Source organism: Symphodus melops (assembly GCF_947650265.1).
Source record: "Symphodus melops genome assembly, chromosome: 7".
Lineage (NCBI taxonomy): Eukaryota > Metazoa > Chordata > Actinopteri > Labriformes > Labridae > Symphodus > Symphodus melops.
In genome coordinates this window covers 25,357,746-25,382,890 of record NC_136697.1, presented here as the reverse complement: position 1 = coordinate 25,382,890, position 25,145 = coordinate 25,357,746, and the positions used below count along the sequence as shown (strand labels likewise).

The 25,145-nt window shown below is 44.1% G+C and overlaps 1 protein-coding gene across 3 annotated transcripts in view; it reads right to left on the bottom strand.

The window, feature by feature from the left end:
* LOC306826352 (rho GTPase-activating protein 12-like) overlaps positions 1–24,660 on the bottom strand; it is a 50,102-nt gene extending 25,442 nt beyond the window's left edge. For 2 of the 3 annotated variants that reach the window (XM_079347611.1, XM_079347612.1), the window contains exons 1-2: positions 24,383–24,659; positions 17,714–18,474 (exon numbers count right to left, since the gene is read on the bottom strand). In XM_079347611.1, the coding sequence (XP_079203737.1) occupies positions 17,714–18,406 (693 nt within the window). In that variant the 5' untranslated portion in view covers positions 18,407–18,474; positions 24,383–24,659. Of the gene's footprint in view, positions 1–17,713; positions 18,475–24,382 lie in introns of all 3 variants that reach the window. The other variant, XM_079347610.1, reaches the window with a different exon arrangement.
* Positions 24,661–25,145: the final 485 nt, after the last annotated feature.

Here is a 25,145-nt window from a genome sequence, read left to right as displayed (position 1 = left end):
GCGATCGACCTGGCTGTCAAAGAAGCTAACAGAGCTGCTGCACGTTAAGATGACACTGACAGCGACAACAGAGACTGAGGAAGTGAGTAATGAAGTCATTCTGAGGCAGTGAATGGATGGACTTTTTCTTGTGAAATATATTACGGTCATCTTTTTCATCAGCCGTGTTACAGACACCGTCGGCTAGGCTTCGTATTGTAACGGTTCATGTTGTAAAGTCAGTAGTTGATAATGTGTTCATAATTCCGATTATGTGGAGAGTCAGTGAATGCACCAGCGCGAACGTGTTGAGTGGCTGTATGAGAGAACGCTGGGGGAGAGAGTTGGATTGTTACGGCAAGTTATGTGTTGTTCTCTGCTGCAAACGGCGTGGTCACGGCCGACAGTGATCGGGTTAAGTAAAAGTTATTATTTGAACGCTCTCGTCGTCCTTTAACGTCCGGACGGACGCTACAGTATTTGCGGATGTTACCGGTAGCCTACGTCTGTGTAAATAGCTCTTGTTATAGCGTGGACACCTGCGGCTTATAATCAAGTGCGGCTTATATATGTACAAATACATTTATTTACTTATTTTTAGCCGCTGCGGCTTATATCCAGGTGCGCTCAATAGTACGGAATTTACGGTATTCTGGTCTTATATGTTCTTTTTTTCTTTTTTTTTCTAAGTATTTCTTTCAGACTGTTACCGTTCGTCTCCCCTCTCTCACTGAAGAAGTTTACAGATTGAACCTTCTTTAATAACAAAGTCTAAAATCATGACCCGCTTCTTCACAGGTTAAACGAGAACTTAGGTTCACCTCAAGTGCAAGTCTTTACCAAACTGAAGAAAAAAAAAACTCAGATCACACAACAGTGTAAAATTTTCTCGCCATTTTCCGAGAAATCGAAGAAAAACTTTCTTCGAGTGCGTCTTTAGAATCAGACAAGTGCAGCAAATCAAAGTCCTTCACTTCCAATTCTTCATAACACTGTTTCAGATTACGACGGGTTGATTTGGTTATTGATCGTGAAACAAAAATGGTCGTGTTTGGGATGGTTGAAAAAGGGGTCACTGTTCATCAGTCTGGAGGGAACTTGCTGAAAAACAACAAGAGAGTATTTAGGAGTGAAACACGAGTTTCCTCGCCTGCTCATCCTGTCAGATCACATTACAGCAGACACAGCCTCTCTGTTCAGCAGAGCCGCCCAGCTGGGCCGACTCAATGACCGAAGACAAACCCAAACTGAGTATTATTCCTTGATAAATACACACAGGTCCTGCGATGTCCATTCATGGGAATAAATGCTGCTATATACGAAGCACTGAGCTCCACACAGGCACACATCATTCACTCAGAGCTCAATGAAGGACCTTCAAACAGCCGTCCACATGGTGTGATCACGACAAATCACATGACCTCGACCAGCGCCAGTCCAAGTCTCCAGTAGAGACCTGAAAGTGCAGCCGTCAGAAAAACATTCGAGGTCTCAATCCTGAGTCACAACTTTGTAAAGTCAAACTTTTTATTCTGATTTGAATTATTTTCTTTTTTTCTTTTTGTATTTTGTTCCAGACACAAAACAGTCCAGACCGAGCACAAGGACTTCTCACACTGACACCTGTGTGGGTTGATGGATTTATTGTCTCCGATGTGCAGCTCGCTCTCGTCTACATTCAGACAAACAAAGAAAATGAACATAGAAATGAAATCAATAGAGACAAACTGCTGATGAAAATAACATGTGTGAGACGCAGCCTCTCAAGCCGCTCAGCTTCCAATGAGCAAAAACTATGAAGGGCAACATTTTAATCCAAAGGATCTCAAATGGTTTAAAATGCGTCACCACATTTATGTCTTTTTCGTTAGAAACGTATTGATCATATTTAGCAGCGACAGCAGCTGACATTTCCTTCCTGTGTTCAGCGCACATCTGGAGCTCCTCAGACCTGCAGCAGTAATTACAAACACCAAGCCTCCATCGGTCACACAGCTTCAGTTTCATGCCCACCAGTTCCCTCCCACTTTATGACTCATGAAAAGCCGTATTCTTTTCCTCCGAGGGTTCATGACGGCCGTGAGGTCGAATGTGGGCGCGACGAGTCAAATGCCGACGGCGCTGACGAGCGAGCGAGCGAGCGACGGACGCAGCTCCAGGGAGGGTGGCTACATCCAGAGCTGCTCCATGAACTGTTCAGTGACTCAGAGGTGCCGGTACACTCATGAAGGAGTTTGATGAATGAATATTTCCAACCTGGGATGAACGAGTGGAGGACTTTAAAGAGCGAGTCGGAAGTTAAAGATGTTGTGCATTTAAAGCTCTGAGAGAGAAGAGACAGCTTTACGTGATTTCACAAATAATGGAAACACTTTACGTCGTCACACACACACACACACACACACACACACACACACGCCTGAGACATGACACAAGGGGAGGTTTTTTTTTTCTTTTTTAACAGATGCTACCAATCACGACAGAACCCAGAAAGGAAAAGATGACTGTAACTGTGTGACCTCAGAGGGAGAGCGATGACGCAATCACAACAAACCCTGATGTCATTTTGGGCTGGAGGTGTCTTCTCTCTCTCTCTCTCTCTCTTTCTCACTTACTAGATGTGAGACACACAGACACGCCAAAGACACTGAGTCATCACAAGCTGCTAACTCTTCAGCTCTATATCTATTTCTATCACTTGGGCTGTTAGGCGTACTGTACCTTTAAGAGGTCAGCGCAGCAGCAGCAGCGGGCCTGATTAAGTCAGCTGGGATGACGTTCACGGAGGACGTTCTTGCTGATTGGACAAAACAAAGATTCTCCGCTGCTTTGAGAAAAGATTCAAACTATCGATGTCCGAGTATGTGAAGCTCAACTCAAGGTCAATGACGGGACTGAATGTGAAGTGAATCTATGAACAGGATGCTACCTGTGTGTTTAAGGACAGGACTCCCTCAGAGGATGTTTCCAGTGTCGGAGGTGTTTCAAGTCAAACTGAACAATAAAGTTGACTGATTGAATGTCGATGATGAGAACATAAAAAGATACTAACAAACTTATAAACGGTTACATTTCATCATGTTCAGGTATTCTTTAGGAGATAAAACAATCAGTGGTTTGTAATCTAACGGGATGGTGATGATCAGCTGCAGAAGCGAGACACTCGACGCCTGCAGGTCTGAACCAGCAGTTAAACACAGAGTTTTACAAACGAGCCGAGAGGAGGCCGTTAATTGCCATGCAGAGCAGCGGCACGCAACGCCAAAATGACACAGCAATTAGAGAAAGCACAGAGTGTAATTAAGCTTGACAATGTGCCCAAATATTCCCCCCGCAGTCTTTGCACCAGGTCAACAACGGTGTAAAAATAATTGCTGCTCAGTAATGAGAAAATAATGAACAACCGGAGTCAATCAGTGCGACAAGAAACCGAGGCGCAGAATCCCCGCTCCTCAAAAGAAACCTCCTCCGTGCTGCAGCGTGTCACAGATCATCACGTAGTGAGGGAGGAGACAACATCACACAGCAGGTGGGTTTGTTCAGTGATGATGTCACTGTCAGACGTGCCGTCGTTGGATTTTTCGGGGCGTTTTGTTCGCTTTTGTAACACCAGGAGATCCTGTATCAACCTGTCCATGCACCTCTGCACGCCTTGAGGAATGCAGGGAAGAGATAGAGGAAAAAAAAAAAAAATCAAATACTTCTCAGCTCCTCCAGCTACAGAGGAGAGGCCACGTGTCCCAGTTTCCTTCATGCCTGGACAGCTCACCTCTTAAAAGAGGAGAGTTAAAGAGCAGGTATGTGGGAGAGACAGAGGGAGCCTCCTGGTTAGAGACGATCCTTCGCTCGGCCCGTGGCGTGTCAGAACCTCTACTTTCAAAAAAAAGACTGCTGAAAGAGAAAGGGAAGCTTACCATGAGCCGGATTCATCAGCGATATCCAGTGAATAAAGAGACACTCTGTGCTGTAAAAACACACAGGCCTGATGATGCTTCTATGGGCGGCAGGCAGGATTAAAACTGCTGTTTACAGAGGAGGAAATGCAATCAACATGTTTGTAGTTTTTTGAGGATGAAGGAGTGATTGAACTTTTATTCGCTTACAAGAAACCTGACTGGATTATTTATTTCACTTCAGTGTTAAAAAAAAGATACAGGTTTGGACCTTTCAGTGTTTTTGAGGTTTAATTAGCATCGGTTATCGTGTTCAAAATATTTCTGATTAACTTTTGTGTCTTTATACTGGAGACAGGATGATGGATCGAGTCAGAAATCAGAGAGAGAGAGAGAGAGATTCTCACTTTGTGTTTCTAAAGGTACCAACCTGCTTAAACAATAATATAATATAATAAATATATCATATAATAATATTTAAGGTCTGCCAGCAAATTCTGAGATTTGAAAGAATCACACATCTACTGCACGACGTCCACAGACTTTTAGCCATCTTGTTTTTTTGTTGGATAAAAAAAGTGGGGCCGCTAAGTTATCAACAGACGACGACCAAAAAGCTCTCAGAGCTAAATGTATGAGGAGCAGTGTGATCCGAGGAAGCAGCCTGAATAAACAGTGAAGTCAAACATAGGTTGATAAAAAGCTGGAAGCACGCGGGCTGCTGAGACTTGTCTTTAGAAAATGACTCCTGGCACTTTTTTTCTCCTTCCACTCCCCGGATGAAGCAGCGTGTGGCGATGAGTCTTCGACAGAGACCGCCTGGCTGTGATCACTGCGATGACCATGCAAATCCTGCAAGGTCACTCTGATAAGCAGAGAGGTAAGAGACACACACACCGGAGAGGACTGCAACGTCCAGCATGTCTTCAAACCTGAACTGATCAAACGTCCACGAAGAGCGACTCCATTTTAAGTTGTAAAAAAAAGAAGAAATGCAGCACAGCGGAGGTTATTGGGATTCAGAGATACGGGTTTGTTTTCTTTACAGAAAGGTCCGTGACACAAAACTGTAGGAACAATCTGATAAGAGCTCGTTTTGTTGTTGTTGTTTTTTTCCATGAAAGACACAAGGCTGATTGGGAACAAGCACGTGACGTCAAACAGCAGCGTTTCAGCCTCCTGCTCTCCAAACACAGATCGTCTTATTTGACAAATCAGAGACGTTCCCCGGGCAGTCAAAGCTGTGCATGAAACAGAGCTCGTGTCTCGTCAACAGCAGCATTTATTCCCTGTATGTCACCCAAGAATTAACTCAAATAAGGACCATTTTGGGCCTGATCCCCCCCCCCCCCCGCCGACAATCCTCAACAGAGTCCTGATAATTTTCATTTAAAGATCCTCCTACGATGAGAGCTGTGCACAGAGAGGCGACGTCCCGGCTCACGGACGAATCGAAACAACGAGGAGGTACGGTGGGGTTTGATTCTGATTGACAGCACACAGGCTCAGCGACATAAATCAAACTGTCTTTGGCATTTCTCCTCATCCAGAATAGCTAGTCTATTTACTGGTCCAGAACCTGTATTGCTGGTCTTGAACGCTGGCTAACGAACAAAAGTCTCCTGACTTCACAGAGCTTGCTCAACTTAAACCAGTTGAACCAGTCAGGAGCAGATATATTCCCTGTGGGAATGAAGGGCATTAAAAGAGAGAGTGACGCAGCAGCAGAATATTACAAAGGATAATGTGGAATAGTATATTCGGATGTGCTCTGATAAACACTTGAAGTGCTTCACGAGAGGAAGTCAATCTCATCTGAAAGTGAATTGTCTGCTGGGCCGGGTGCAGACAGGAAGTTAAGGAGCTTCTATCCTGCAGGAGATGGGCTGATAGGAGAGCTGACGGAGCGGCGGATCATTTCCCAGCGTGACTGTGCAATAATCTTTGTCCGTCCTTTGTTGTCTGTGAACAGCTCAGTCCCAGTCTGCGCAGACAGACTGGGGACTGTTGCTTCATTGTGGTTTGAAGTACAAAAACCTGCGGAGCCCGGTTTGAACTTGAAGCTGTAGATGAGCCTTGAGCTATGAAGAAAGACAAAAGGACTCGAAAACCATTCAGTTGGTTCAGCCTGAGTTTTCATGTCCCGTTTCAAACCGGGGCGCGGCGTGTGGATGTGCAGACGGTAAATCATCCGAGGCAGTGAGTCCACTCCACTGAAGGAGGAGGAGTCGTCAGCCTGCACATGATGACATGGAGGAGGAGGAGAGGCCGTGTGGTGCAGACGGATTTGAAATAGACTCCAGAGTGTTTCCACGTCTGGGTCATTGTTGCATAATTAGCTCAAGTGTGCCGTGTGTGTGTTCACACTGATGTTACGTTACTATTTAAATTCAGTTTTGACTCTGTTTTTTCCCCATTCTGTACTGCTGCTGCTGCGACGCCCGAATTTCCCCCATTGGGGATCAATAAAGTTACATCTCATCTTCTGATGAGAGGAAATATCTGATTGGCTCTTCAGCGAGGTGAAAGAACAAGATCAGGCCAAAAGAAGAGGCGAGATCAGGAGCATTTTTCATCCCCTGAACAGGATCAAAGCCACACTATCATCACATCTGATGTCATTAAACATGAATTCATGCTTATCATTTCACTGACAAATCAGGCGGCGAGGCCTGGATGTCGCACACGGTAAGATCTAGAACAAATCTTTAAGCTGGGATGATCCCGTCATTGATCCTCGACCACTTCATAAGACTGCTTTCTTTATCCTGTGACCTTTGAGCTGCGGGGAATAAAACCAGCCTGAGCTGAACTCAACGACCCCCACTGACCTTTTGACCTTTCATCAGTGACATGAGACACTCGGCGCGAGCTCGGAGCAGGAACGTTAGGTCTTCATCATCGTGATTGTGAAGACATGGCTGCAAACATGAGCGTCAGTTTCCTCCTCACGACGACCGAAAAAAGATGAACTCATCACCGAGCGTGTTCTTTATGGAAGAGTGTGTGTGTGTGTGTGTGTGTGTGTGTGTGTGTGTGTGCATCATTGGATTTCTATTCTTGGTGTTTTGATGTATCTATTCTGATTCTATTTTCCGTACGAAATGATTCATGGGGTCAAAATCTGTTTTTGAATAAACTTCAGGAATCTACTCTTTTTTTTTTTTTTTTTTTTTCCCCATTTCCTGTGTCGAGACTCGCTCCTCTCCCAGGCAGCGTGTTCACGTCAAAGACAGTAATCACTGCACCGTGTGATAATCTCCAGGTCCAGTCGTAATAAAAGTGTGCTCGTCTGTCGTGTGCGAGACTTTCCTGGAAGAAAGGACGTCTTTGTCTTTGTGTTTGCTTCAGCCGCCCTGCTGGAGCTTCAGAGAGATGATTAACTCGAGCAACGAGGGGACATGGTGATGTTTGTCTTATGTCTCGTTTTCATGTCGAAGGTTTATGAAGACACGGAGGAGACAAAAAAAACACAACCTTGATGTTTTGCAAAGGTAATGTGCCACTCAACCAAATCTATCTTCTGTGTGTTTGCAGGTATGGAGTGACCCTCCAGACCCTCAGAGGTTTTAGAAGCACTGACTTTTACTTTTTTTTTTCCACATTAAATCTGAATTTCAAGGATGAAATTCTGAATTCTCTCTCAGCGTCCGAAAGCCTAAAAACTTCCCAGTGAAGACATCTGTTGGGCCTTCATCGGATGGGACAGCTGAAGAGAGACAGGAAATGTTGGGAGCAGAGAGAGAGGGGGGGGCCGAGGCTGACTCGAACCCCGACTATCACCTCTGTACATGAGCTCAGCTTCAAGGTCTTTAATAAAAACAAGAGTTGACAAACTGCTAACCGAGGCTGAAAAAAACCCCAAAAAAAATCTTTTTTGTTGACTATATTTTCTTTATTATTATTTGATTTATTTATTTTCTATATTTTCTTCGTTTTTGTTGACTATATTTAACATTTTGTAACTTTGTACTTAAATTTTGACTCTTTATCTTTGTTTACATGTTTAGTGGTTTACTGCTCTGTGTGCCTTTGAATCTACCGGGGAACAAATAAAGTTTTTTTTTTTATTGAACTTCAGTTGGTAATAAATGCCTAAAACAAAAGGATGAACAGTGCACAGCTTCTTAAACAGAGTGTTTGACATGAAACTACTAAAGAGTGTTTGAGAGTTTGCATCAGTCTGTATTCAGTGATAAAAGTTACCAAACATGCAGAGTTCTGTATCTTTTCTCTCAATCATAAAAAAAACCAAACAGATCCAGCAGATGTGAAATAAAGTAAATATCACTCCAGTCTGCTGCAGCCTCCTCCTCGAGCCCCGAGCTCGTCTCACCAGCCAGCTGTCCAAACAAATGTTACGTAGCCAGCGCTTATGTAACACGCAGCATGGCGAGTGCTTAGTGCGTCCTTTTAGCCGTCCCGTCTCAAAACGTCTCAAACCTCCCCGTGTCTCACCTCTGGCGAGAAAGCAGCCCAGCTTCAAACCAATCGACGTTATAGATCTGAGCAAAGCGCTCGCTCGCCGTGAACGACTGGAGAACAAAACACCAAGTTTGTGCCCCGAGCTTCCAGCAAAAAGCTGCAAGATCAGCTGCTGGTTTTTTTTACATTGTGTCGTCTCTGTGCTTCTGCTGAGTCGTCACTGAAACTTTGAGAACAATAAAGAATCAGATTGTACTGACGCAGGAGAAAACATGTGGGGCTTAAAGGCAAACTTTAGAGATCAACACTCTGTGCTTTCATGACAGAGAACACGCAGCACATACACACACATATACGTGTGTGTGTGTGTGTGTGTGTATCACAACAATAACAATCCACCCTGTATTTACAGATCTATCTAGAGAGCAACAAACATCCACACATCTGCGTGCTTCCTGCGAAGGCTTCCTGCTCTATGATGAATTGCACTTGAAACAATAGTTGCCATGCAGCGCATCACTTTAATTCACTCCGATATGCAGAGTGGTGTTGCGACTTGGCAACACACGGTGCCTGAGTTGCACGAGCAGATGAGCAGAGTGCGAGGCGTCTGAAGCGTTTGCTTTTTGTGCTGTGGCTGCCAGCAGACGTGCACGCAGAAAGAAGCTGTCTTACCGTCTCACTCTCATCTGGGTACATGCTGTCCTGTGGCCGAGCTGCCGCTGCAGAGCTGCGAGGGCTCGTCGCCGGCGAGTGCTGATGAGGACACCGACGACGACGACGATGATGATGATGATGATGATGATGCAGAGAAACACAGCAGCCGCTGCCTATTCACAAACTCGCTCCCTGACTGACATCTCACTGTGGTTAGACCAGATAATGTCACACTCTCTAGGGGGGGGCTGCACACACACACACACACACACACACACGCAAACACACACACACACACAGAGTGTTATTCACTCACACGCCCTTACATAAACAGAGAGAAAGGAGGGGAGAGAGAGAGTGAGTACAGAGCTCATTGATGCTCGCTCTCTCTCCGAGCCGCCACACTGCTTGACCTGCTCTCCCCTAATGCCATAATGCCACTGTGCACGACACACAATGCAGGACGCTGCAGCTGAACACACACACACACACACACACACACACACACACATGCACGCACACATGCATGCATGCACGCACGCACGCACACAGTTACACAAATATCCAATTGAAACTCCCAGAGGGATTAAGAAAAGCTCTGTAAAGTGAGGAACACTGTGCCCCCTGCCCCCACTGAACACACACACACACACACACACACACACACACACACACACACACACACACACACACACACACACTCATCTTTGTCTGTAATCAAAGGAGAAGTCGTACAGGGAAGAGTTACAGTTCATACTGGATGATCCCCTATAATCACTATCAAAGAGTGATAACTGTCCCTCCTCCTCGGGGGAGGAAACGCGATCACATGATCTTTTCCCGTCACCGGCGTTAAAAGCTGAACATCTTCACGATCTCCTGACAGAACTCCCACTCTCCTATTCACATGTAAATTCATTCTGATGAACACAACAGATCTGTTTCCATCATTCAGATGCCTCCTCGCCTCCTTAAAGAGGACGTATATAAAAACTGATCCACACATCGCACAGCAGCTTTGTCCATGTCATTCATTATTATTATTTTTATTATTCTAGAAGTCAAGACTGGCTTTCAATCTGCAGACATGCTGAATTTAAGACATTCAAATTTGTTCTGGGACAGAGTGTGTTGCCTCCATGTCAGACACTGCACTATTCAATTACTGTCTTTTTTTTATTTTATTTTTTTATAGCCGAGCTGTTATGTCGGGTGCAACATGTGCAGACGCTGCAGTCCTCGTCACAGCGGCCATGAGTCGATTCTGACCTCGGCCTTGTTGCTGCGCGTCATTCCCGACATTTCCTCTCTGGCACGGCAGCTTTAAACACAGAACGATGAGTTTTAAAAGGAAAATGATAAATGTGGTGCCAACGTTATCTAACGCGTCGAAAAAAATCACGTCTGCTGGACACACGGAGCCGGCACATGTCATCAGATGATGCACACGTTTTCACTTGCCTGTAAAAATCAATAGTTGTTGCTGCTCTGCAGGCCGTGCCCTCGCTCCACCAGCAGGACTGAATGTACAGCTGTGTTCAAATCAGCCATGAGCTCCAGCACAAGTGTTTCAGATGATCTTCAGGAACTTAACTACATAACGATGTGTGAAGGCGTCGCCCCCGTATAATAACACGGTGGTTTTGAATGTGTTGCCCCTTTCTGCACACGCAGAGCTGAAAACATGGAGGATTTTGTCTGTGTATAAACTGGACGTCTCTGCAGCGTTTACGTCGAGTGAAAGGCTTCAAAAGGGGGGGGTTACGTTGGAGGAGCAGGTGAGTTTTGAATCGAGGCGAAAGGAAAAGGAGTGAGACTAAAAAAAGAAAGAGAGAGAGAGACGGTGTCAGAGCTGCCCCCCCTCTTTCCTCTGCTCGGTTACACAACAGCCAAACACACAGTGACACGCACAGAGCGGGTCAGCTGCCAGACCGCCTGGAGCTCCCAGTGTTTGTGTCCCAGGTGGAGAACATTACACAGCAGTACTATGAAGCCCCGAGGACTGCTTCATAACACTGAGAACGAGAACAAACACTGGCATCACCACGCTGTGCACGACTCCTCTGAGACTTCCCCGCTGACTCCAAAATTAACTGCTGTTGGTTTTTCCTTTAAAATGAATCAACGTCGGGACTCAAATCCAAAAAATACATCCCGACGTAAAACTGAGATAATAATTACGACAACGATTTTTATCACTTTTAAAATCGGTGCTTCAAGGCTTTTAAGGAAAACCAACTTCGGAGCAGATACAGAAAAATGAACGGGAACTTCTCATCTCACTTTGAAACAATATTTGGACTGAAATGCTTTGAATGTCCTGCTTCCTGTTTCTATCCTACACAGAAGACACTCAGTCCAAACAGAAGCATTGACGGCGTTCATTCGGCGTCTTTCATTTAACCAAACAGCGACTCGATTAAGAAGGAAACATTGTGCAGTGAAGTCATGAAGCCTCATAAACAAAAAGGACGTCACAAAGTCTTGCGGTTTACTGAACGCTGACCCAGATGTGAGACAAAGAGGTCTGAGAAAGAAGGTCACCGATTGTAATCCACTAAAACAATCTGGCAGGAAACGTGGCCGGCTCAGATTAGACGCAGAAAGAAAAGAAAAGAGACGCAGCACGCCGGGGGTCGCATTGTGTCTTTGACTGACTTTATTTAGAAGCAAACGTTGGAAAAACAGAAAAGAGCCGCTAGACGCTGCGTCGACCGTCGGCCATTGACCTTTGTTGGGTGACTTCTACACAAAGCGCTTTGACACGCTCACACACTGATGGCTGCTGTGTGAAGTCACCATCTGAAACTAATCTCATTCATAGACGTTCATACACCGCAGAATAAGCAGCAGGAGCAACCTGGGGTTTAAGTGTCTTGCCCAAGGAAACATTGGCTGGCATGTGGCTGCAGGAGCCGGGGAATCGAACCCTGACCTTCACTCTACCAAACCATCTGATTATTGGTTTGAAGTAGCATAAAACCACCAGAGGTAGAAACTTGCCTTGGTCTCCTGATATACGTAAGAACAGTAGAAGAACATATCAGAAGATTCAGTCAACATAACAGCTTTATTAAAAACAACAACAAGTTGACGGAGCAAATAAACTTCACTCTTCCAACAGGCTCGAAGTATTTATGGCACTTGTTTGAATGTGCTGATTTATTTTTATTTATTTTCTCTTTCTGTCTCGTTGAATTTGTTCATTTGTTGTAAGTAAAATTAATAAAAATAAAAGTGTTAAAAAAAAAAAAACTGAAGGTCGTAGACGACCTCGGTATCTGTGCAGCTTAAGAGCAGTCCAATAAGAGGCAGCATCAACGTCTGTCAACATCTAGCATCAGGGCAGCGGCCCTTGAGCAAAGGCTCCAGAGACGTTTTCCAGGTAGCAAATTAAAAGATGAATTTATTATAAACTGGGTCAATGTGACGGGCTTTAAGAAAGAAAAACAAAAACGTGCTCAGAGGTAATTTATTCATGCTTCATTAAAATTCTTAACAAATTGCAATGCTGTGTTTATTCTGTTTTCATCTGGGGGGTCATCAGCACGAAAACAATTTGGGATCCCTGAAAGAGAGGATGATTAAGTGTGTAAATAATCCTGCAGAGCGTCGTGAGTCCCCGCCAACGTTGTGATGTAATCAGCTTTTTAACGAGGCAGAGTTACAGCACATGGCCTGTGTGTGACGTCCAACTGTTAGAGACCCGTGTGAATGAATGAACGAGCGGATTAATACGTTACTTATTACACTAGCAAGAGTTGCATTATCGCTCGTGGGTGTGCTCAGCTACATAAACGTACAACAAGGTGTGACGGTGTGCCGAATCAACTTCCTGCCTCACAAAGCAATCAAAGAAATGGGGAAGCGCTTCCTTCACATCCGTCATCCTGCCGAGAGTCATTAGAGGGTTTTAGTTGATTACAGCTGCCATAAAGAGTGATGGGAGTCTGCAGGGTTCAGAGGCTGTTATTGATTACCATTATCAAGGGGAGGGGGGGGGGGGTCCTCGAGGTGCATGCTCTTAAATGCATCACAGCCGAAATGTGAGCCGCTAAGCAGACTTAGACAAAGAGTAAAAACAGCTGACCGACATGCTCGAGATATTAAAAAAAAAGACCTGTTTTTTTCTTTATTATTATTATTATTATTATTATTGTTACAGACTTTGAAGGGGCCTGAGCTTCTCAAAAGTTGCAGATACTCTGGAAACATACAGAGCAGGGTTGGAAATTTGCACCCGCCACCTTCCAAATGGTCACTCTCTTGTGTAGCGTTTGTTCAAGCGACTCTGGTCACAGTGGAGGGTAAATAACAGAAACACAGCAGAGGGATTTGTGACAGGAAACCAGGTGAATTAAACCTGGCTTTGTTCAGGTTGACGTGTTATATAATGCATGCAAAAGACAATTCTTCAATCGGATTGACTCGATGGGTTAGCATATTGTATCATGAAGTCGACGCCCTGGATTCAGGAGAGATTGCTGTATTTATTCCCAAGCAGAGGAGCAATGCTTCACAAGTGTTTATTTTCTAAATATGAAGCTAAACAGGAAGTAGATGAAGTCTAAATGGCATCTTTACACTTCCTCCACACGGGTGCAATCACTTAAAATCAAAGTTTAAAGATTAAAGGGACGGTCGGTAGATTTTTGAAAGTAGCATTCCCTCAGTGCTCCATCTACACCCCCTCCCCTCTGTGCTCCTTCAAAAGCCACGCCCCTCACTTACATGCACAAGCGCCATTGGTCCAGAAGTGGGTAGAGAACAAGCAGGGAGACATGGAGGCGTGTGATTGGTTCATCAGATTGGTACCTCTTGGCAGACATTGGTCGAAGTTTTTACAGACTTACAAACTGCTCTCTTTGTTTGTTTTTTCAGAGAATACAGGTTACTAATCTCTCTCAGGACCTAAAGACAACTTCAACAAAAACCTGTGAAAACAGTATCTGGAGAAAAATACCAACCCTGCCTTTAAATCACATGACCGCAGGAGAACAAGTCAGGATTTAAAAATTGGACATTTGATGCTGACAGAAAAAATATCCCAAACTGATTTTGTCTAACGTTCAGAGCAAACAGTATCTGGTGTTGTGGTGTTTTTAGGATCCTGGAGAAAAAGGAGAAGGAGGCGGTGCAGTGAAGCAGAAAATTAAAACACACTTGAGACCTCGACAGAAGCTGGAGGGGAACATCTGTTTCACAGGGACGCAACGTCCATCCCAAGTATCGGACATTTTCCAAAGAAGCATCGATGGCACGTCGCACATGAATGATAATCCGGATTCATTTGAAGACATGACTTTGCTTTTTTGTTTTATTTTTAATCTAAATCAGTCCCTCAGATACCATCAACACGAATTGAGCGGCATCTCGTTATTGACAATGGGATCAATACTCATTTCAGGACAAAAATAATACCAACCGATCAACAAACTGATGACATCACAGACTGAAAAGAAACGTCCAATAGGAATGAAGCCTGGAGGATAAAAGTGTGGGGTCCAGGGTCGCTGATAAGAAGCAGCTCTGCAGTCATTACTACAGACGCATTGAGCTGGATGAACACAGACAACATTTACACAGCTGCTTTGGTCTGTTGTTCACTCCTCTTTATCTTGATTAAAAATCCACTATTTATCTCTCTTGAATCAGCTCGAACAGGGACGGACTTTAAGAGTGTCGACGTGAAGACACAGCGACAGAGGAGGGGAAAGCTGTGCATGTTTAAAGACGGCTTACAGGAAAAACAAACAAGTGATGCACTGAAAACTGGGAGAGTCTCACATCACCACTCTATGTGTGTGTGTGTGTGTGTGTGTGTGTGTGTGTGTGTGTGTGTGTGTGTGTGTGTGTGTGTGTGTGTGTGTGTGTGTGAGTGTGTGTGTGTGTGTGTGTGTGTCCACCTGACCAAACAACGATCGGCCATGTTTGTTGACAGTTCTGTCATGTACACGAAGGTCACGGTCCAGGAAACTGATACAGAACATGTCGTTACGCCTCATTTAAACAACTGATCAAACACTTTGATGACGGTGCGTCGACATCCTCTGTACTGCAACCAGCTTCAAGCCAACGAGAGGAAAGTCGACCGCCTGGATCAGGAAACAAAAACAGTCGCTGGTCCGCTTTCAATACTGCTTCACATCCTTCATTCTGTGTCTGCCATATTTAATCCTTTAAGAGTTTGTGTTTTAGCTTTAGCGTAAGTTAGCTCACGAGGAGGAGCGTCCACAATATCTGCAGGAGTTTACAGCTCTGCACCTCAGAAATCAAGTCATGAGGAACTTTCTAAAAGTCTCTCTATCTTTACACTTCTCTCTCAGAAACACATCAGCACTGTGACCTTGTTGTAAGACTTGAACCTGCATATCAAGTGGCAGCACACGGAGAAAAATCACAGAGCATTCACTCTGAGACAAAGCTGTGCAGTTTGTCTCCATTAACAAAACAAGCCTGACTACTATTTTGACCTTTCACTCGAGCAGTTTAAACAGCACACTGAACCGACCGGGGGGGGGGGGGTGTAGCTCCTTTGTGGTCCGGACTTCTGTTAAAGAATAATATATGGGGACTTTAAAACTGTATGTGCTAACCTTTTACAACACCTGAAAGTGATTCATGGGTCACGCCTGTGAGGTGGGATGAATCACCCTGAAATCAGGAAGTGAAGAGTCCTGGCCCAATGGTCACGAGTTATTAACGTAAATCTGTTCAGTACGATCAGTGAAAAAAATACAATCTATCCTTTTAGATTAAGTTCATCCATGATGGATACGTTTAGTTGATTTCAGCAGACCCCTTTAAGAGATTACTGTTCAAACTATGAACATCCTCCCTGATATTTATCCTATGTTTCTGTTAAACAGGTAAAAAGTAAGAATAGGATTGTAAAACGTTTTAACACAGAGTCTTTATAAAACCGACAAGAGCAAGAAGAGTTCATCAATAAACAAACAAATGAGCTTAAAGTCGACGAACAAACCCAAATATGGAGATTAAGTTAAAAAAAAAAAAAACAGAAAAGCTGCAGCAAGTAAAAACCTGTGAAGCAATCGTGGTGACTGTTTACTAAAGGACAGTCAGAAGGGTATTTATGACGTTCTCAGGCTGGCATTTGGTCAAAAGTCCACAAACTGTAAAAGTACAGTATTCATGAGTGAGGAGGAGGAGGAGGAGGAGAAGAAGAAGAAGAAGAAGAAGAAGGAGGAGGAGAAGAAGAAGAAGAAGAAGAAGAAGGAGGAGGAGGAGTAGAAGAAGAAGAAGAAGAAGAAGAAGAAGGAGGAGTAGAAGAAGAAGAAGAAGAAGAAGAAGGAGGAGGAGTAGAAGAAGAAGAAGAAGAAGAAGAAGGAGGAGGAGTAGAAGAAGAAGAAGGAGGAGTAGAAGAAGAAGAAGGAGTAGAAGAAGAAGGAGGAGTAGAAGAAGAAGGAGAAGGAGAAGGAGAAGAAGAAGAAGAAGAAGGAGGAGGAGGAGGAGTAGAAGAAGAAGAAGGAGGAGTAGAAGAAGAAGGAGGAGTAGAAGAAGAAGAAGAAGAAGAAGGAGGAGTAGAAGAAGAAGAAGAAGGAGGAGGAGTAGAAGAAGGAGTAGAAGAAGAAGAAGGAGTAGAAGAAGAAGAAGAAGGAGGAGTAGAAGAAGAAGAAGAAGAAGAAGAAGAAGAAGAAGGAGTAGAAGAAGAAGGAGGAGTAGAAGAAGAAGAAGAAGAAGAAGGAGGAGTAGAAGAAGAAGAAGGAGGAGTAGAAGAAGAAGAAGAAGAAGAAGGAGGAGGAGGAGTAGAAGAAGAAGAAGGAGGAGTAGAAGAAGAAGAAGAAGAAGAAGGAGGAGGAGGAGTAGAAGAAGAAGAAGAAGAAGGAGGAGTAGAAGAAGGAGGAGGAGTAGAAGAAGAAGAATAAGAAGAAGGAGGAGTAGAAGAAGAAGAAGAAGAAGAAGGAGGAGTAGAAGAAGAAGTAGTAGAAGAAGAAGAAGAAGAAGAAGGAGGAGTAGAAGAAGAAGAAGAAGGAGTAGAAGAAGAAGAAGGAGGAGTAGAAGAAGAAGAAGGAGGAGTAGAAGAAGAAGAAGGAGGAGTAGAAGAAGAAGAAGAAGAAGAAGAAGAAGAAGAAGAAGAAGAAGAAGAAGAAGAAGAAGAAGAAGAAGAAGAAGAAGAAGAAGAAGAAGAAGAAGAAGAAGAAGAAGAAGAAGAAGAAGAAGAAGAAGAAGAAGAAGAAGAAGAAGAAGAAGAAGAAGAAGAAGAAGAATGAGCTCATCGAGCCTCGGAGAGCGAAGCTGCACCTCAGTAGATTAAGGTCAACTTTAAGCACTCACTGTTCAGCTGCAAAGAGCTCCAAAGAAAGAAAAAAAAAAAACACTCCGTAAAAGGCGTCACTGTAAACGTAAAATTAGTATAAACGTTTTTCTGTTCTCTTCTTTTCTTTTTTAATAAAAAGCGCTTCGACTTTTTCGTGCAGCCGCTTCGATCGCTTTGGAGGGAAAATCTTTCAACGTTTCAGGAAGCCACATTTCACTTTTCAAAATAAAAGATATTCCACGTGTCCTCACAGCTCGTGTCTTGTACCCACATCCCCATTGCTCCATGCATCAGAAAAAAACTCAAATACAAAACATGCAGTAAAAAAACAACAACAGAGCAGTGTCGGCCATACATCTGTCGTCGTCATAGAGACAGCATGAGCGTGCACGCCAGGTGGACCTCGGGCTTCAGACACAAAAAGCTTCCCACTCGTTAAAACTATTCAACAATAAGGTGTTATTGAGGAGGACTTTACCTGGAGGTGTTCGGTGGAGCTGCTGCTCAGCTCGTCTCCTGACTCCGAGTCGTTGGTGCGTCTTTCCTCCCCTGCCGAGTCACAGTGTTGGGTGCTGTCCACGTCCAGCGGCCTTCGGACCATGTCTGGGGATCGAGCTCGGGATCGGGGCAGGGATCCCCCTCTGAGGGCGGGCTGGGCTCCTCCGCCGTGGACCAGGATGTCAGCCAGAGCTTGCTCGTGCTCGGTGGGAGTGGTGGGCGGCTGGTAGCTGTTACTGTTCCTGCGCTGACTCGGGGGACTGAAGTGACCGGAGGAGGCCGTCTGCGCGGAGGGCGAGCGGCGATAGCTCGACTCGTGTCTGTGGAGATTCTCGGCGGGCTGATCGTGGAGTCCCAGGTCCAGATTGGTGGGCTTCAGCCAGGGTGCACTCCTGCTCTGCGGAGGCGTGTTTCCAGTGGCGGGAGGCGGATGAGACGAGGGTTTAGGAGGAGGCATGAGGGCTTTGCGGACTTCGCGGACGTACTGAGCGGGCACGTAGAAAGCTTTAGTCCCCTCGTCTTTTCTCACCTGCCACCAGTCCTCGTTGGTTTTCTTCAACAACATGTAACATTCTCCCTGGCGGATGACGATGACACGGTCCTTGGACTTGTATTCATAGTCATAGTCCACCTCGATGTAGACCTGACCCGGGGCGATAGGCAGCTTCGCCATGACGCCGCTGACTCTCCACAAGGCAGCTCACCCCAAGATGACCACGTTAACAAGCATGGCGTCCTGAGCTGCAGAGAAAACAATAAGGACCTCAAGTTAGCTTCCATGGAAACACGCTTTTTTTTCTTCTCTCTTTTCATTTTCAGATTCCACAAAAATTTTTCAATCATTTCCCAGCCCACAAACGTTGAACATTAAGTTGAACCATATAACTTCAAAGAGTATTTGACACATATTTCTACAAATTTTCTCAAAAAAAAAAAAAAAAAAAAAACATTTTAGAAGGATGTTTTTTCACTATTATGTAAAGTTTGTTTACAGAAATGCATCTCCCCCGGAGTGCTGGTAATGGTTCGTGGTCACGTCCCATATATGGAGGTTGTGGTCCTCAAGGTGGGCGGCCCCGGGGCCCCCGGGTTCGAGTGGCTCCTTTCCCATTTATCGCTATCCACTTTCCTATCTCGCCCATAAAAGCACAAAAGAACCCAAAATAAATCTTAAAAAAATAAATTAAATAAAATGCATCTCCGTTGTTGGTAAATGCAGCCGCAGTTCAAAAAGTGAATATTAAAGAAAAAGCAGATGTAGCATCGATCGTTCACAGAAGTTAGACTGCAACTAAATGACATTTGTCAAAAACTTCAACAGTTATTTAAAACTTCGACACAAAAAAAAAAAGTACATTTTACATTTTTTTGTTAAATTAGTTTTTAAAAAGTGTGTCATCTTTTCTGTCCTATCTCATCACAGGACAGAAACTCCAACAAACACAAAAACCAGCTCGTCTGTTTAAAGTGAAATATTCCCCCGAGGCAGCGAATAAGAAAAAGTGAAGAGCCGTGATCGCCTTTAACAGGCAGCTCTGCTTCAGAGCGGCAGATAAGGTGAGACGGCAGGTGAGGAGGGCAGACGGTGATATGACTCACATGGTCGTCTTAGACTTATGCTGCTCAGTCTCTCCGCTCCGCCGTGTGATAATATCAGCTCAGCGGCGAGCGAGGCGTGTTGCTGCTGAGCCGAGAGATTAATCGAATTGCACACATAGTTTTCTGCTCTCACACACACACACACTCTTACAACATTAGGCTCCAGCACACCTTAAGGGCCACATCAGCTTTGAAGTGCCTTGAAGTTATTTAGAAACTCTCGCAGTCACGAGCCAACCGACCCCGACAACATGGAGCGGGCAGAGCTGGAGTGAAACCTTCGCTTTAAAGACGAGACGAGACTCTTTTCCAGTGAAGTTACAGGAAAAAAAACTTCAGCAGAACCAGAAGCAAAGAAAAAAAAAAGCAGAGAAAGATTTTGACAACATCTACAGCACTTGTTTAGTGGGATGAGCTCTTGTAAAAGAGCCTCAGGCTTCCCCGTCTGCGTGTGCTGTTTCTGACAGGTGGAGGTGTTGGACGAAGCCCTCAGTCGACTCCAGGAATGCTGCAGCCACTACCAGGTGAAAGAGTTCAAAGAGGTGTGTATTTCCTGGAGTGCTCCGTTTCTGAAGAGTTGAGATTTTGTGTCCCTGTGGAAACCAGCTCTCTCTAAACGCTCCGTTTCGGTGTGTGTGTGTCTCTTTAAATGCAATAAGCCCCGCCCCCCTGAGTTTCCGACGTAGACATCACTTCTTTGTAGCGAGAATAAAAAATGGCTGACCTGCGCAAAAAGTTTTGCTCTAAGCTGGAGGAGGAGAAATAAGGAGAGGGGAGTGTATTTATTGATTTATTTTAATCCCATTGTGATGTCACAAGGGGAGCACATTTAAAACTTTTAATGGTCTCTTGACTTCAGCAGGTTTTTAACTCAAAAGTTCACAGCAAAGCATCACAACAACAGAAAATGAAGAAATCTGTGTTGTGAGACAACAAAACTAAAAAAAATAAATCACGAGAAGAATCCAGTATGAACACATCATTCGACACACATGAATCAAAAACAGCTACACTCCTTTCGTAGCCACTGGATTCAAGCTAACGTAAAAAAAAAAGGGTTTAAAGTGTTGATATAAAGAGGCTTTAGGCAGCATTAATCCAATCCTACCATGTCATAAGTGTTTACATTTAGCGACTGTCTGTTAAACAAATAGAAATCTGCCAACCGATCCTGGATTATTCCCGTCACATCGACTGCAGGGATAATATCACCGCGGATTACCTCGATGGATCGGGGCTAACAGGCGAGGAGGGAAATCTGACCGAATCAAGCGCGGGCCGCTCACAACAGGCCATTAGCCAAATTAAAGCAAACACTACCGCCGAGGCCAATTCACAGATTACACTGACAATACACGGAGCAGATGAACTGATTAACCTGTGACCTGCTAATTCAGTTGGCCGCCATAACAGGGAGAACGCCTATTTCTATCTAATCCTTGTTTTGAAGACGTGTAGACAGAGAGAGAGAGAGAGCTCTGAACGCAGAAGAACAATCGAGGATCGAGGAGTTTAAGCCCAAACTGTGCGGTCGCGTTGTTCGCTGTGACCTTTTCTCCCGTGCTCGACAGCGAATGTCCCACGGGCGCTTTTATGGAAAGAGGTGGAGCTGAACGTCACGGACTTAAGTCCCTGTCGTAGAGTCAGACCTGAGTTCATGTTGATGCTGGAACATTGATCCCAGATCGGGACCGCTCCGACCTCAGACATGTTGGATTGTTTTGGCCCGGTGTCTCATGGCGTGTGGTCAGAAATCAATCAGAAAGCGAGGTGACGTAGTGACGGGGGGAAACGCTGGGAGAATCCAGAAATCAAAAACCCCGTTTGATCTCGAGAGGTTTTGCGAGATTTCCCGTCTGATCGGTGGGATGTTGGCGAGTGAAATCTGTCCGTGTGTTGATGTTGCCGTGTGGCCGCGACACCACAACACAACTGTGAAACCTCTGATTATGTATCGCCGTGTGTGTGGTCTCCGTGTGAACCAGCTTCAACGCTTCTCAACAGGTTTATATGAAAACACTGCAGAACAAATGAAAAAACACAACTGTGCAAAAACGTGAGACAAATCACTTTTGTAAAAAAAAAAAAAAAAAAAAAAAGAGTCAAAAGTAGAATCAAACCCAGTGAAACAATTAAAAACAGAAAAGTCATCTAAATGTGATTCTGGTTTTTGAGAGAGAGAGAGAGAGAGAGAGAGAGAGAGAGAGAGAGAGAGAGAGAGAGAGAGAGGTCAGGGTTCGAACCTGGGTCGCCCGCATGGAGGACTTATCCTCTGTACATGTGACACGTGCACCAGCGGCGCTCCGACTTGTTCTTTCACCATTTTAATCAGAAAAATGTCTTTCTCAATAAAATCATTCATCAACAACAATTTAATGAGTTGCACTATCCAAATGCCCTTTAACACACACACACACACACACACACACACGAGCCTATTGTCTCTTTCACTAAACCCCGTCAAGATTAAGCGCTGCGATTTAGTGAACAGCACAAATCTTCTCAGAGTCCAATCAGCAGATTCAGAAGCCACACCTTAATGTGAAGTGATGGTAAGGAGATTCACACTGGGGGGGGGGGGGGGGGGGGGGGGGAAGGGGGGGGGAGCCACCCAGGGCTGTTGGACTATTTGATGTGTTTTGGAAAAATATGTGCCGACGTCAGCACATGTACAGGAAACACACCCTGTGGTTTTCCCACCTCAGCTGAAAAAGGAGAGCAACATTTTTGGAAGAGGGCTTTTTCAAAGGTTGAACTCTTTAAAAAAAAGGTCGCACGGAAACGTCGATGCGTTACATAACAGAGTCACTTCTTCTTCTCTGCATCGGGTCGACTCACACGCACAGCTATGGAGTCGCATAAAGAGAAGGGAAGAGGTTTTCTCTCCACGGCAAAAAAAACAACAACAAACAGATCTGTCAGCTCGTCATGGGAACACGTCTCCATCAGAGAAACAGCAAAGTCTGGATTTGATTTGTTGGGGGGGGCGGGGTTTGTCTATGCCAGCAGTGAATAAAGCTATTGGTTGCCATTGACGATCATTTTGACAAACTTATAAATCAGTGTCCTCTTGTTGCCTCCATTGAGCCTTTAAACAGCTGACATCACTGAGTGTAATAAAGAGGAACATGCAGGCCTTTACAGTTAATCCAATCTAAAGTGTCTCTGCAGATGTTTAGAAATAATCCATAAATCCAATATGTTATAACTCTTTTTTTTATTTACGTCTCTTTATTTATGACTTGATGGATTATTTGGGATTCATAAAGAACGTAGCTTCGTTTTTGGTAAATCAATTCTATTCTGTATAACATGAAAACAACGAAGAATGGAGCTCCACATGTTCGTCATAACGCTGAAGAACATCTGTGTCTTTTAAACGCTCGTGTTGGTGTCTGCAGGTTTAAGATCGGTGAATATCACAGAGTGAACCTTTAATGGTGACCATCAGGACGGGGAATCTTTGGACGTCTCACGATTCGATTCTGGATTCAGTCTATTTTTGAATCAGTCCACGCTTCAGGATCTAGTCCAGTCATCGATGACACTGCTCTATTTGTCATACCACCGAGTTAAATAGTTAGCTTTAGCACTTAGCAGGGAGTGACTGATTAACCAGAAAAAAATAGATTTTTGTTAGTTGTGAAATCTATTTAAAATCTCAGATGAGAAGAATCTAGTTTTTCCTATAAATGGATTTCTCGTCTTCCTCCCCTTCATGATCATTATTATAATGATATAACACAAGTTAAGTCAATCACTGTTCCACTTCACCTCCAAACCAGGCAAACGCTGAACTTTAACTCAAAATGTGTAACCTCAAACAACCAGCAGACCCAGTTTGTGACCTCCACACGTGCACGCTGCCCCAGTTAAGACGCCTCTCACCACGACGTCCCCCCCGAAACACACAACTCCCAGAGGTGCAGACCACAATCTGTCGCTCGATGCAAACCACAGCCGGCTGAAACTCCTTCAGCAGGTTTCATCTTCAGACGGGAGAGAAACGTGAAATCACGGCGTGATAGGCACAAAAAAAAACCATGAAAGGAGGAAGGTGAGTCGCTGATTGGACGAATGAGAGCAAAAACGATGAAGACACGCAGCATGATGAAGACTCTCTACCACTCAGGCCATCTGTCTGCTCATTGCTTATCTACAGCTGGTTGTCAATTTGGGTCTTGTTAATAAAACGACACAACCAAAGGCTATTTTTGACCATTAAATATAGAGCTGAAACTGATGCTTAATGTATTGATTTGGTCTTGTATTGACTAAAACAAGAAGAAGAAAAAACTGAGTGAAAATATCACAACAAGACAGAGAACTTCACAAACAGCACAAATCGTGAGAGAATCGTATCGTATGGTGAAGTTGAGTGAATGGTTACAAATCTGGAATCAATACAACATATTTCACACATCCAAAGGTTTGGAGAAAAACCTGCTTTTTGGTATCTTAACTTCAAACAGGGATCTGTCTGTGTGCTCACAGTAATCCATAAATCAGTGCACAGATCAATCAACAGCATGTCAACATGCTGGGCTGGGATTTACTCTGCAGTTTTAATAAATCAATTTTTTTTTTTTTTTTTTTTTAAAAAGGACTCTAACCGTGACGTCACATCTCATTTAACGTGATCAAACAGTAAAGGTTTGCTTCACCTTGCCCCCCCCTCCCCCTTTTCACCACTGACAGCTTGTACACAACACTTATTATTAATTAATATTATTATTATTACCATTTTTATTATTTCTGTGTCTGTGAGACAGCAGGTGAACTTTACCTCTATAAGAGGTGTTTGAGTTTCTCAGGTGATTAATAAACTTAATCCTGATATTTGTACAATATCCCCCAGAACTCACTGAAACATTTTAGAAACATCGAGCACTTCCAGCTCAGGGGTTTGAGTCTGATTTTTAGAGTCATATTTACATTTCTTTAACTCAAATACGGAGTTGTGTCTGGTTTTTTTTGGAGCTAATCTGTCGCTAACGTTAGCTGGCTAATTAGCTTTGAAGCTACACATTCCTGAGCGTCTCAAACGTACCTTGATATACTGGAAGAGAGAGAGGGGGGAATAGTCCTTTAATCCCAGTCCAGGTACACGTCCTGTAAAAGTCTCCCGTCGATCCACCACCTTGTTTAAAACTACTTGGTTTACTTGTTGTCAGGTCTGACAGATAGCTGCGCTCGTGCTCTCTCCTGTCCGGTGTAATCCACACACACAGGCAGGCAGGCAGGCAGCGCTCGCGCTCGCGTCCGCGGACTGAGGGACTCACAACTTTGGCAACTACCTTCAGTGCAAAGATCGTCTATAAGGACGATGCGTCACTCAATTAAATTCCGCGCAACCATAAATCTGCGATAATTGGAATTCATTTTACAAAAATTGCCAAAGCATTTCTTGGATATAATCAACAGTTTAAAAAAACAATGTAGACAACAAACAAGGGTAATATAACAGCTGCAATGTGTAAATAAATAACTCCAACATGAACTATATAGACTAAATGTATATTCATAGTTCTAATTTTGTTTGTTAAAGACTTGAATGTTTTATATAATCGTACGTTTGTGTATTTTTCTCTTCTTCCCTCATACTCTTCCTCCCAGAATGAGAAACCACTGGTATAGACTATAACTGTTACCTCCACTTAATCACTTAGAGCAGAGGTTCTCAACTCCTCTGGCCTCAGGAGACCACCACAGATCACAACCCACATTTATAATTTTATAATTATAATAATGAATAATTTATAATATTTTTTAGACCAATCGATCGTATTTAGTGAAAAAATGTGCAGTATGGC